The sequence below is a fragment of the Anguilla anguilla genome, chromosome 6 (assembly GCF_013347855.1).
Source record: "Anguilla anguilla isolate fAngAng1 chromosome 6, fAngAng1.pri, whole genome shotgun sequence".
NCBI lineage: Eukaryota > Metazoa > Chordata > Actinopteri > Anguilliformes > Anguillidae > Anguilla > Anguilla anguilla.
The window spans coordinates 5,155,056-5,168,071 of record NC_049206.1 but is presented as its reverse complement, the minus strand read 5'-3'; the positions used below and the strand labels follow the sequence as shown (position 1 = coordinate 5,168,071).

Below are 13,016 nucleotides of genomic sequence, written 5' to 3'. Positions count from 1 at the left end.
GGTGGAGTCCCGGAAGCTGGCTTCCCAGTTCATCGGCCCGCTCCCCATCGCAGAAGTCATCAACCGCTCTGCAGCCCGCCTCCGGCTCCCCCGCTCCCTTCGTCTACATCCCACATTCCATGTCTCCCGTGTGAAGCCTGTTCCCTCCAGCCCCCTGGTTCCCGCCCCCCGACCCCCGCCCCCGACCCCGACCCCCGCATCATTGAGGGCTCTGACGCTTACACTGTCAGGAGGCTGCTGGGCGTTCGCCGTCGTGGCAGGGGCCTCCAATACCTGGTCGACTGGGAGGGCTACGGTCCACAGGAGCGGTACTGGGTGCCTGCCAGGGACATCTTGGACCCAACACTGATCACTGACTTCCATCACCGTCATCCTGGTCGGTCTGGTGGGACGTCGGGAGCCGACCCTGGAGGGGGGGGGGGGGGGTGCTGTCACGGCTGTGACGCCCAGCTCTTCCACTAACCCCGTCTCCCTCTCTCCTCCCTAGTGTCTCTCCCTCTGGTGTTCTACCCAGGTGTATAATTGCTAAATTAATGCAATGATTGATTAATTGATTGTTTGATTGTTTCCCTCAGGCGCAGTCCTATCTCCCTGTGCGTCACCGGCTGTCTGCAAGCAGTCATCGCCCCCTTTTTGTATTTATGTCTGTTTTCCCCCAGTCAGTCAGTGCTTATATAATTGCTAAATTAATGCAATGATTAATTAATCAGTGTTGGGCAAGCTACTTAGAAAGTGTCGTGAGCTAAGCTACCAGTTACTCTACATTAAATGAAGCTTCTCTACACTGAAGCTACCCCCCAGAGAAATGTAGCAAGCTAAGCTACAGCAACATGCCAAAAGTAGTTTATTACATCGAAGCTATTATTTTTTCTTTTTTTTTACATTGAACCAACTTCATTCCAAGGAGGCCATTTTAGTTGGGTGGACCCTCTACAAAAGAAATAAAATTCTACAATTTTGTATATTGTATTATTCAAGTATCAATGAACACTTAATTCTAACGTCCATGGACAATCATGCACCTTACTACCATAGTAATATCCACCTGACTTGCACTAATGTACAGTGTACTACACTGTAGCATATTAACATAACTGAACAGTGTATACTCGGCAAATAGTATATTATAGTTATGGTTCTCCAGTCTCTATTCCAGTTTTTTTTTTTCTGGTTATCCACCTACAGAGACAGAGCGCAATGAGTCATACTCTGAAAACCACACCCATCGGCGAGGGAAACGGAATGTGGATTCATTAAGATCAGATCACATGATTGCACGACAGCCAGCGCTCCTGTAACCAGCCTATAGCTCTCGCTGTAACAGCGTGGTGTAAAGATTTCACAAGGCTATTCATTGATAACTAATGGACCAGGGTGGATATAGTTTTTTTTTTTTTTAAGATGTTTTGTAAAATGTTTCACATTTGTAGCATTTTATTGTTTTGGGACATTGTTTGGCGCTCTGTGTCAGGTAGATATAAACGATTTCACCTGCCTTATTGAGTTTTTCTTCCAGGTAGGCAGGTATGATATATGCTTGTGATATATTTCATGTTTTTGTTATGTGTCATTTAGCGTTGTCATTGAATTGTTTCAAGTTTTAAATGGTAAAACCTGTGTGTGTGTGTGTGTGTGTTGCTTGTAGCTGTCGGCATCATTTTCGTAATATTCTGCATGTGAGCTGGGTCTGCACTCATCACTATTCTAGAATATTAAACAATTGGTGACAGTTGTTCCTTAATGTACGAGTGATTATGTATAAGTATTTATTATCTATTAATTCAACGTATTAATTAATTCAGTGAGGCTGTCGGGAATTAGCAATGTCAAATGGTAAACCCAGGGTGTGTTGAAGATATGAACTATTAAGCGTTTTCTTTAAAATTGCAGTACACATCCTGTAGTAGTGTGCAGCGGCGCTCAGCAATGTTGAGGAAACCCTTACCATATTTAGATTCTGCTCTTCACTCCCGCTCCCTTGAGACCTAACCTTATTCAGACCTAACCTCTGCAAAGCCAACTAGGTAGAAGAATAAGCTACAGTATTAGGACAAATACAAATTACCAAAAAGTGCTGGGATGGGGCAACATGTAACAAGTGTCATGAAAAAAGGGGGGAGGGGGAGATTTAGAGTGAAATACACAGCGTGGTGGTGGTTAGTCTAGGTATAGTCTGAAGAGATGAGTCTTCAGGCCACGGCGGAAGATGGGTAGTGAGGGGGAGGTTCGGAGAGGGACGGGGAGTTCGTTCCACCACTGGGGAGCTAGGGTGGAGAAGCTCTGTGATCCTTTTGGGCGATTGGGAGGGGTTACAAGGTCGAGTTACAAGAGTGGTCGAGTAGGCACATAGAATGGAGTCATGTCCTGCAAGTAGATGGGGGCTGTCCTGTTGACAGCAGTGTAGGCAAGGGTCAGTGCTTTGAACCGCACAAAGGCACTACGACCGACAACAACTACAGAAGTGCGAGTAGGCGGAAAACCTACAGACAATAACCTACATATCGGCACCAGCAAAGCACGCAACGCAATCAAACCAATACACATTGTGTTTTCACTAAGAACAATAAAACGCACGCTGCATTTATTTGAAGATGAATTAGAAAAAGTTTCTATTGGTCAATAATAAATCCAAAGCACCAATAGCACTCAAGAAACTGTTTTTCGCATACACGTCTCAGCCTACATGGGTCGTTTGTGCATGTCTATGGTCGGTACCAAATGCAATCGCATAGAACCATAATGCTGTTTATTATTTAGTCATTATTACTAGGCTACATAACTCGCTCTATCAGCGTGAAGGAGATATTTCGCGAAGGCTATTTGCAACAAATAGACCAGAGTGGCTATAGTTTTTGAAGTTGTGTTCTAAAATGCTTAGCATTTATAGCATTTTACTGTTTTCGAATATTGTTTGGCGCACGGTGTCAGGTACGTATTGACTCTTTCACCTACCTTATTGAGTTTTTCTTCCAGTTTTTTATTTGTCATTTAGCGTTGTCATTTAATTTAGGGTTAATTTTAAACCTAACTTTAAATGGTAAAACCTGTGTGTGTTGTTTGTACCTGTCGTCATCCTTGTCGTAATATTTTGCATGTGAGCTGGGTCTGCACTCATCACTCTTCCAGAATATAAACAATTGGTGACAGTTATTCCTTAATTTATGAGTGAATAAGGCTGTCTTGTGTTTCTGAAAAACGAAAATCTCTTAAATCAGGTGATTGAAATGGTATGCGGGTGAAGGAAACGTTCGTGCAAATAACACCGCTTTTAGCACCAGCTACACAACTAACCATTTAAAACGTTCCACCTTTCATTAAGAGTTTCATTCAGATTAGAGTGTGGTGATATAGGCTATTAAAGACTTGCGTGTCCTCATAAGAATAAAGAGGGAGAGAACGGCCGATAGACGACAGACCCGGGCGAGGGAGCCTCCTCAGTACAGGAGGAGAGTACAGAATTACTGGGCTTGGAGGGTGTAAAACAAGTTGACGATGAGAGGGAAGAAAGTAACTTGTTAATCGTGGAAGGGCAGAGTAGTAGTGGTTGGGCAGGACAGTAGTGCTCCACAGGGTAAGCTGGGGGTACAGTAAAATTCTGACATTAAAGGAAACGGTAGAAGTTACGAATGAAGCAATGGAAGAAGAGGATATGTAATCAGATGGTTCCGATATTTTTTGTAGTCACGCAAACGAAGGGACGTTATACTCTGTTGAACAAATTTACGCTTCTTGGACAACACTAAGGGAAAGCCGGTACACTTAGGAGGCTTCTTCCCCGGTCTCGACATGTTCGTGCTTTCATCTATGAAGGCACAGACGAGCGTTGGTTACGAAGTTCTTGATAGGCAGAAACGTTTTTGCTTGAAGAAAAACTTAACTATAATTCGGAAGGGGAACAGTGCAAGTGCTATTGGAATTGTTAAATCGTTTTAAAAACGAGAATCAATGCACACGGGTTTGTGGATAGCATCTTTCTGTTTTCTTTTCCGTGTGTTTGTCTGTTATTTCCCTATCCACTATTACTCTATCGAAGTTCTAAGGATAGGATCTTTAAATATAAACGGAGCTAGGGACAAAGACAAACCGGCAATCTTATTATAATAAATTAAAATGAAACAAACGCGTGTAATTTTCTTCACAAGAGGCGCATAGTGATAAAAGCAATTCAGCAGAGTGGGGATTGTGGTGGGAGGGCGAATATGCTTTTAGCCATGGATGGAATGTAAGCGCAGCAGTTGCAATACTTTTCACTTTAAATACAAATATTAATATATTATTAGCACGTTTATGCAATATATGTGAGTAAGGCAGCGTGCAATAGAGTTTTAGCTGCCCATTTTTTCCTGACTAGTTTCTCTGATCATAATTTTATCACGGTAAACCTAACAGGTAAACCCTGCCCTGCAGAATACTATATGTAGATTTAATACCCAACCTTTACAGGAGACTGTTTTTAGTGTGAATTTTAAACTCATCTGGAGAAACTGGAATTGGCAAAGGGAGAATAAGAGATGTCTTGCAAATAGACTGAAAACTGTTTCAGGAAAGCTTATCCAAAATGACCAGTCACATTGTGTACCAGATAGATTACCATAAATTGATCAGTTTTGATGTGTGATTTGTGGGATTATGCCAAAGTTTATGGGACAGTTTGGTTTTCTTTCCCTGGACTAAGAAAGCTCATTTGACAGGGTTGATCATCAGTATTTATTTTGAGCACTAAAAATGTTTGGGTTTGGGGAGGTATTTGTGTCTTGGGTAAAGTTACTACATGCATGGTAAAAATAGGAGGTAGATTGAGTGTTCCAGTTAAGGTACAGAGGGGGATTAGACAGGGATGCCCCCTATCTGGCCAATTGTACACTTTGGCAATAGAACCTCTACACTGCATATTGCGGAGGAAACTAACAGGGTTACATCTTCACAGGAGACCCACTAAGGAGGCAATTAAGTTGTCAGCCTATGCGGATGACATTGCGTGTGTTTTTTATTTATTTATTTTTGGGTCAGAACTTTGTGTCCTGGCTCAGGGACGATTTGGGTCGAACATCATATTTGGTTCTTTGTGACATCTGTCTTTCCCTGTCTCTCTGTCTTTCAGTTATTCACTCCCTGCTGGGTACCTACACTGCAGTGAATACTGATGAGTTCACTTGTGTCCTGTGGCTCGATGGCGAAGCAGTCGACTCCTACAGTAGCAATGGCATGGACAGCGTGCCCCGTAGAAATTGGATGCGGGAAGGACGAGGCCGTTCTCTGTGGAAGTCTGTCAAACGCTTTAATATGGAGCACTGGGACAGAGGCAGAACTGACATCTTAAAAAATGACACACGACTTAACATGTCTGGTAAGCGAGAGCCTTTATATTTGAGCTTTTAAAAAAAATATTTTTTTTAATATGCTGTACCTCTGTTTAAAATTCCAAGTAAAAACCAGGTGTAATCTCAACATCTGTATATTTCAGGTGCTGCTGTCCTGCAGGGGAGGTTTGGCTGTGAGATCGAGAGATACCCTGACTCTGGTGTAAGACGTACGAGGACCTTTGCTCAGTACGGATGGAATGGAGAAGACTTCCTGTCCTTCAGCCTCAGCAGGCTTCAGTGGGAGGCTTCAGCAGGATCTGCAGTCCCCATTACAAAGAAGTGGAACAGGGACCAGGACATCACCATGGAAACAAAGAAATACATGGAGGACATGTGTGTGATGCATCTGTTGGACAGTTTGTCTTTTGAAGCAAAGGAGAGCAAGGAGACAGGTTAGTGCTATGGTGCCTTCGAGAAATGGAAGCTGTATAGTGAATTAGAATATATTATCACAATATCACAACATAATTTCACAGAACGTGGGGAAATATTTAAATTGAGGTTCTTAATGTTGGGTACAAAGACATGTTGGGACAGTCACACAGTGTATTGAAAATACAATACTCTTTTCACAGAGGTTCATGTAATATATGTATGTATGTATACACACACGTATACATAAAAGAAAATGTGGAGATGCATCTTTTTAAACACACGTTAGTGTTAAAAAGATGCATCTGTACATTTAAAAAAATGTTCGGTTACAAAATCAGTGAGCCAAAAGAAACCCAGGAGTACACCTGAAAATGAGTTTAAGCTTGCAAATGATTCTTTTTTATTGCTTTTTTTTTTTTTTACAGAAATTATGGTACCTCACTTAAATTGTGATCTTTTTTCAATTTCAATGCAAGCTGCCTGAGCATTTAAATGTAGCCTTGCTAATATGTACACATACTCACATTAAAGTACACTGGGACTACATAGAATATAATTACTCTAAAATACACAAGAAAGAGGCCGTTCCTTGTGCACAAAAAAACTTGTATTTTCCTTGGTAAACCACTACCTCTTCGCCTGCAGATGGCAACCTAACCACACCACCTCTCCAAAACTTGCCTTTTCCTTTTTTCCCCATTTCAGCTCAGCCCACAGCTGCAGTATTTGCTAAGAGATCCCTGAACCCTGGGAAGGTTATTCTGACCTGCCTAGTTTCAGGATTTCACTGCAGAGACACGACGGTGGAGATTTATCAGGATGATGACATCATCACTGAAGAAGATGGGCTTTTGTCCTCTGGGATCAGTCCAAACGGGGATGGGACCTGCCAGCTGAGAAAGAGTTTGGACATCTCTAACAGCACTGAGGCATCGTATAGCTGTGAAGTCCCATTCAGAAGTTTTAAACGACTGGTCAAATGGGGTAAAACTGCTCACTGTAGCCCGTTTCCATTAATGCTGACTTGCAGAACCAGATGAAATTATTTGTGCTGTGGGAACAAAATTGTGACCACTGTTCAAGAGTGTTGCATGAACCGTCAGTGTGGCTGTCAAACTATAATATTGCTGCTTTATTTGCCTTTGCAGATGGGAAGATATGGGACCGGGCTGAACCAAAGCAAGACCACAACACGAGACATCACTACTGTTTTCGTATGGCATCACTGGTGTTGGTCGTTGCTTTATCACTTGTGTTTCTCATTCGGATCCTGAAGCGCAGATTGTGCACACAGGTAAGAAACCGGAGAAATTCACAATGAAATTATGTCCCTGTAGGGGCACTCCTAGCATCTTATCTTGTCTCTTACATTGAGGGGTACCTTGGAATAATTGTATACATTTACATCAGTCCTAATCCCCATAAAAATGACCGTAATTGATATATGCAGTAAGAGGAGAGAAGGCTGATGGAAATTAATCATTGTTGATTCTTACATTTATTTACTGATTTACTGACATTTTTTTATTTATTTACAGTTTATCAGTGCAATATGGAAGCATTCCATTTGCAAAGATACTGCTGGTGCCAAACCAGTGTATTTTATTTATTTACTTATTTTTGTGAAGAGTCAGCATAGATGCCCATTTTCTGATTCCTAAGGACTTGCCTCTACTTTTTTTCCTTTGTAGGCAAACCAGCACACAGGGGACTCAGGATGCTTCTGCCATTTTTTGCTGTGTCAGCGGAACCCAGCTTGAATGAACCCCAGATCAGTGGATTCATCGTCTTGATGCCTCAAAAGAGTGACCGTTATAAGGTGCAATAAGGTACTATTGGACTCCAGTAACACCACAAAGAGACTGTGGAGCTGGAAGGCCAATCAACAACAATGAGAAGAAGGACAGACCAACTGTGGGCCCCTCTGTCATCTGGGGTACAGCCATTTTTATGGAGAACTAAATAGGCCCGACCAACCTGCACCCCTGGCCTTCATTTTCCCTCCACTTTTCCAAACGGCACTGGCTGTCTCCCATTGGCTCTGAAGATCTCAGGACCGGAAGGCAGGATCTGTACACTTTACCAAAAGCAGGAGAATAGGCAGCTGTCTGACTCGCTGGTTGTAGTGGCTTCCCAGGTCATAGACACTAGCGTCCTCTGCTGGCTCGGCTTCAACACTGCAAGAAAGCGGATGCCATCAAACAACGCCTCAGGCCCATGCAGGACAAAGACACTTTAGACACTGGCCTGTTCTATGCTGTCTCTCATTTTTAAAAGTTTTAAAGGTTAAGCTATTTCTAAATTGTATTATTTATTGTAAAGATTCATAAAATGCATTATATAATGTGTTTAATAATGTTCCATTAGTTGGGTAACTTTAATCACAGCCAATCAAGACCAAGTTTTAAATTATTTCTAAATTGTATTTAAAGTTACCATCTCGAAGATTTCTGTTTCGTTCTCTTTGGCGGTACCAATGGCGAAAAGCAGTAATTGCAGGCGTGTTTTTGGACCTCACTTCCCAGAGATCCAACCAGTGTCGCCTGTGTGATGTCTGTCAGTTGGCACCAGGGGCACGCCAACTATAACACTTAACCATTTTTTATTCAGTAAATAGTATGTTATGTACACACTCATTCATTGTCTAACATTAGGCTAACTTAAGCTGCCTTTACACTGCCGAGCTGGGTTAAAATGCTGTAGCAGACCTGGGGTAGAATTAGTGATGATCAATTTCCACAGACGTTCTTTGTCCACCTTTTGCCTGGTATGAACGTCTTTACACTGCAGAGAAGAATTTGCGGGATTCGCTGCAGCTCGTACAATGATGTATCTCGTGCACACTAAACAGTCTTTCTCGTGAATGATTGTTGTGTGATATTTTTGAAACAACTGCCTTGCAAAATGTTACCGCTGGTGTTTCTGGTTTTGCTAGCAAACTGTTCGAGAATAAAGCGGAGCTGGGTGTTAAATTATCAATCAGAACAAGAATAATAAAACAAAAACAAAGGAGATTTCATCAAAAAAGGGCAAGGCTGAAGGACCATATGAGGAAGCGTAATAAAATAATAACGCTAATCAATACTGCTGTATTATTTTATTTAGTTTTTTTTCTTTACACTGAAATCAGACCTGGCTCTGCTCCACCTATACCCCTGGTTAATGCTCTGTGTAAAGACTGCTTTATTCCGATCATTATAATATATTGATGAACTTGATGGCAATGTAAATAACGGTAACGTTAAGGCCAGTTCAGATCAATGATTCGCAACGAGACGAAACGGTTTTAGAATGTTGCAGCGAAAATTGCAGCGGTGTGAACTGGTTAGTTGCAGAGCGTCTGAAGCCATTGCCTGGGGTCTCAAAAGACCCACCTTGTCAAATCGCCAAGTGCAGTTAGAACGTTTACAACCACACGTCTTGGAATTTTGCAAGTTGCATCCAGTCTCGTTGCGAGTCACTGATCTTAACTGACCTTCAGTTAGCTACATTGCGACGTTGCAACAAGGTAGCGTTGCATTCGAGAGACGTTTTGCGAGGTCGGTACCGGTCGGTAGCGTTAACTCGTGTTTTTTCTAATTTTTATTTAAGTTTCACAATTTGTTTCTTTGTCTTTGTGTGAGGGCGGAATCTTTATCATTTTCATAAATGACAAGTATTTTCGATATGAGTACTGTTTCATAATCAAAGTGTTTAAGATAAACTTGTTTTCCTATGTGACAAATCCAAATCCTTACAGTAGTGCCACTGGTATCGTGTTAGAAATGTATGCTGCCTGAACACTTGAATGTTTAATCTGTACACTTGCCAGCCAGTATACGTTTCCCTATTCTTCGCGATCAACTTTAGAATAGTTTTTGCACCCCAGACCCATTGCATCTCAGGTTCTCATACAATTTTCGGTTTTCATGTGTTTAAATTCCACTAGGCCATTTTTTGATTTCACGGGAAATAAATACATCAGTGGAACATGTGTAGCACTGTGGGTAAGGAACTAGACTTGTAACCGAAAGGTCGGAGGTTCGATTCCCGGGTAAGGACACTGTCGTTGTACTCTTGAGCAAGGTACTTAATCTGCATTGCTTCAGCATATATCCAGCTGTATAAATGGATACAATGTAAAAATGCTTTGTAAAGTTGTGTAAGTCGCTCTGGATAAGAGCGTCTGCTAAATGCCTGTAATGTAATGTAATGTAACATGCTAGTCTCAAGGTGGCCAGCAGACGGCGAGCATGTCCTTCTTTCTGAGTAGCAATTCCACAGAACTTCTGTGAGCGGTATAAATCCTGTCGGTGCTCGGTCCGTATCTGCACACTTGACCACTGCTGCTAGATCAGACGATCAAATTGTTTACTGATTGTACGTGACAAAGAACTGGGCAAATGGAGTAAAGGCAACCACTCAGGGTTATCGTGATCAAAACTACTCAGAAAACCAAGAAACCTTTTCAAATGCAAATTTCCATCTTACTTGCTCTTCCGTCTTTAAATGTGCCATTCCACTGGACAAAGATGTGTTATTTTATACTCAATGCCTTGCCACCATGTTGCCTTTACTACCCATATTATCACTTTGTGCTGAAAAAGTGAATCAATCTCATCTTATTATAAACTAGTGAAAATCATGGGTTACTTGAATAAACATTGAAATAAAATGTGACACTGTATGTCTCCTTTTTCCTAAGCTGCTGGAGTTTAATGAACTTGATTGGTTTGTCCTTCTTGAAAACTATTCTCCGACTAGAAATCTGAATATTCATAATTCCTTCTTAGTGCAATGTAGCTTATTCTGATTTTTTTTCTGAAAAAAACCCCATTGTATTATGACATTTTTCAAACTAATTTATTGTTATCACAAGAGTGGTTGAGACTATGGAAATGAGCAAGATCAGAAACGGACTGTAAAGCAAATCAAGGGAGCAGAACTCTGTGGGAAAACTGCATGCAGTGAATGTCATTTGTTACGTCCTCGTTGTGGTCTAGGGGTACAGGGGAGTAACAAAATGACTGATCATTAAAGATTAAAGTTTATTTACACAATTAATTATCTATACAGTGAACAAACAGGAGGGGAAACACTGGGTGGTACCAAACAAAAGAAGAACCAAAACAGAAATATATAAGCTATTAACAATTCTAGAAATGAAAGAAACTAACTAACTGAAACCCAAAAATCTTCCGAACCTAACTAACTACACTGACTATTCTAAACTGAACAAAAACATACAAGGGTGGTACACGCCCATATCTATATATATAAATACAAGTGAAACTAACAGTGACAGTGAAGAAAACAAACACCTACTTAAATCCCACTCCCAATATATATACACAAAACCAGCAACCAAACCAGAGACGCAAACCCAAACTAAAAGTCTTTTCAGAAATACGATCGATACACAAGTCAAAATAGCACTAAGTCACAATAGTAATACAGAAGTGAACCAACATTCAAATCCAAGTCACTGGGGTGTAACTGACAATGTTAGCTATTTATAGGTGTGGGTCTGTTCCTCATTGGCCGCCAGCCAGGTCTGCAGAAGAGGATTGGGGGGGGGGGGGGGGAAACGGCGCACTCTTCCCTCTTCTTCACCAATTGCGGAGTGACCCATAGCAGACCTCACGGAATAATGAGACCGAAAGGAAAAAAACAAACCTGGCACGTAACACATTTATGTAAAAAACTGGATGTGGGACTCCATGGTTTCACTCAGCACAGACCCAGGGCCTTTACAATCGCGAAAAAATGCAGATTTGAAATTAAGCATTTTGAGTTTTCCTCCTTCCTCTTCTCCTACTTCTTCTGCTTTTCTTCTTCTTCTTCTTTGCAGCAGCTAAGCCAAGTTAAACAGAAATTTGCCAAACTCTTTAACGGGATGGAAGCTCACAATCTAAAGCTGAACCTGACAAACACTAAAACATCCCTGCTATGTCTTTCCCCCCATGTAACCTCTCTCTTCCTGGGTGACACCAGTTTGTTGGCTTCTCCTGGCACCAAGAACCTTGGCCTGCGGCTAGATGGCAAACTTGGCAACACTGCGAACAACTGCAGAGAGCCTGGCACACAGCTTCTTCCTCTACATCATCAGGAGTCTCCGCCCATTTCTCACCACCGACTCACCTGAGCTTCTGGGTCAGGTTCTGGTCCTCTCCCACCATTTATGGTTTATAAAAAGAACAAGACATAAATATAAATTTTTTCACAGAAGTCAGTGAAAGTGTTCAACATTTGTTGGTGTACATACAAAATAGTGTAGAGTTAATGGCCATATTGATTTCATAAGTAGAACAAGTACCCATCAGATGTAACCAAAGACCTAAAGCTCAGTGTGTTACCACGCTTGGTCAACATGGGTCTCAGCATGTAAATGCTATTAAAGCTTTCTCTTTACAGCTTGAGAATGAATGTTGATGTCTCAGATCAACACAATGACATTTGAACTTACACGAGGGCACCTTATATATACAAAATACAAAATATACAACCGTGACATTCAAAGCTTACAAAGAGTAAAAAAAATAAAAAGCATTTATCAATTAATTATAATCTGGAATTTATTTTGAAGAAATATAGCAGTGTCATCGGCCAGCTGACTAACTGTAATTAGACTTCAGTGAGGGAACAGAGGGCTGCACTGCACTGCCTCGGTTACACTCTTAGGGGAGAACCCTGGGATATTTTAGTTATGGTACCCTCTCTAAGAGCCACTTTACATTACATTACATTTATTTGGCAGATGCCTTTATCCAAAGTGACATACAAGAGTGCATAGGATGGTCATTGCAACAGCTACAGAACACAGGTTCGATAAGTACAATACTCATTTAGTACAGTTATTTATAGCCAATGACACAGTTCAGTTCACACAATGAACATTATTCTGACCTAACGTAAGTCAAAATAGGAGGAAGAACATTACATTACAGCCATTTTAGCAGGCGCTCTTATCCAGAGCAACCTGCACAACTATTTACACAATTGTTTACACAGCATTTACATTGCATCATTTATACAGTAGGATTGCTAAATTTGAACAGTCAATTCAAAAGATCAGCTGCATTTGTTGGATGGCTGGTGTTGATATGCTCCCTTGAATCCTGATGAAGTTGCTGATCTGGGTTCCTCTGGTGCATCAAAAAATTGGTCTGCTCCATTTGTATTTTGGTCCTCTTTGCACAGCCTACAATGTAAAGAAAGTGAACATAACCCTTTAGGAATCAGCATGTGGGCATTTATGCGTACATCACAAAACAACTAGTTTAGCACCAGCAGTATCTT

General features: G+C 41.3%; 3 protein-coding genes and 1 long non-coding RNA gene across 6 annotated transcripts in view; 2 read left to right on the top strand and 2 right to left on the bottom strand.

Annotated features, from left to right (window-relative positions):
- The window catches only part of LOC118229597 (BOLA class I histocompatibility antigen, alpha chain BL3-7-like), a 59,045-nt gene that overhangs the window by 7,314 nt on the left and 38,715 nt on the right, over positions 1 to 13,016 (bottom strand). Inside the window, exon 7 of one of the 3 annotated variants that reach the window (XM_035421699.1) lies at positions 12,199 to 12,918. The exons of the other annotated variants lie outside the window; for them this stretch is intronic. Coding sequence (XP_035277590.1) covers positions 12,776 to 12,918 — 143 coding nt within the window. The 3' untranslated portion in view covers positions 12,199 to 12,775. Of the gene's footprint in view, positions 1 to 12,198; positions 12,919 to 13,016 lie in introns of those variants that run through there. 3 annotated transcript variants of the gene reach the window in all.
- LOC118229610 overlaps positions 1 to 13,016 on the top strand; it is a 71,823-nt gene that overhangs the window by 33,358 nt on the left and 25,449 nt on the right. The window lies entirely within an intron of this gene.
- LOC118229583 (major histocompatibility complex class I-related gene protein-like) overlaps positions 1 to 13,016 on the bottom strand; it is an 81,023-nt gene that overhangs the window by 53,199 nt on the left and 14,808 nt on the right. The window lies entirely within an intron of this gene.
- Positions 1,287 to 8,628, top strand: LOC118229596 (major histocompatibility complex class I-related gene protein-like). The gene is made up of 7 exons (XM_035421696.1): positions 1,287 to 1,384; positions 2,850 to 2,928; positions 5,102 to 5,347; positions 5,465 to 5,755; positions 6,444 to 6,722; positions 6,887 to 7,032; positions 7,430 to 8,628. The coding sequence occupies exons 2-7, from the start codon at positions 2,871 to 2,873 to the stop codon at positions 7,496 to 7,498; spliced, it is 1,089 nt and encodes a 362-aa protein (XP_035277587.1). The 5' UTR covers positions 1,287 to 1,384; positions 2,850 to 2,870; the 3' UTR covers positions 7,499 to 8,628.

What these genes read in the sequence shown, in the direction of transcription:
- LOC118229596 (XM_035421696.1), top strand. Translation starts at nt 2,871, where the DNA reads ATGCTTAGCATTTATAGCATTTTACTGTTTTCGAATATTGTTTGGCGC. An exon ending in TGTTTGGCGCACGGTGTCAG is followed by an intron (nt 2,929 to 5,101) that starts GTACGTATTGAC and finishes TCTGTCTTTCAG; the next exon opens with TTATTCACTCCCTGCTGGGT. An exon ending in AGCGCAGATTGTGCACACAG is followed by an intron (nt 7,033 to 7,429) that starts GTAAGAAACCGG and finishes TTTCCTTTGTAG; the next exon opens with GCAAACCAGCACACAGGGGA.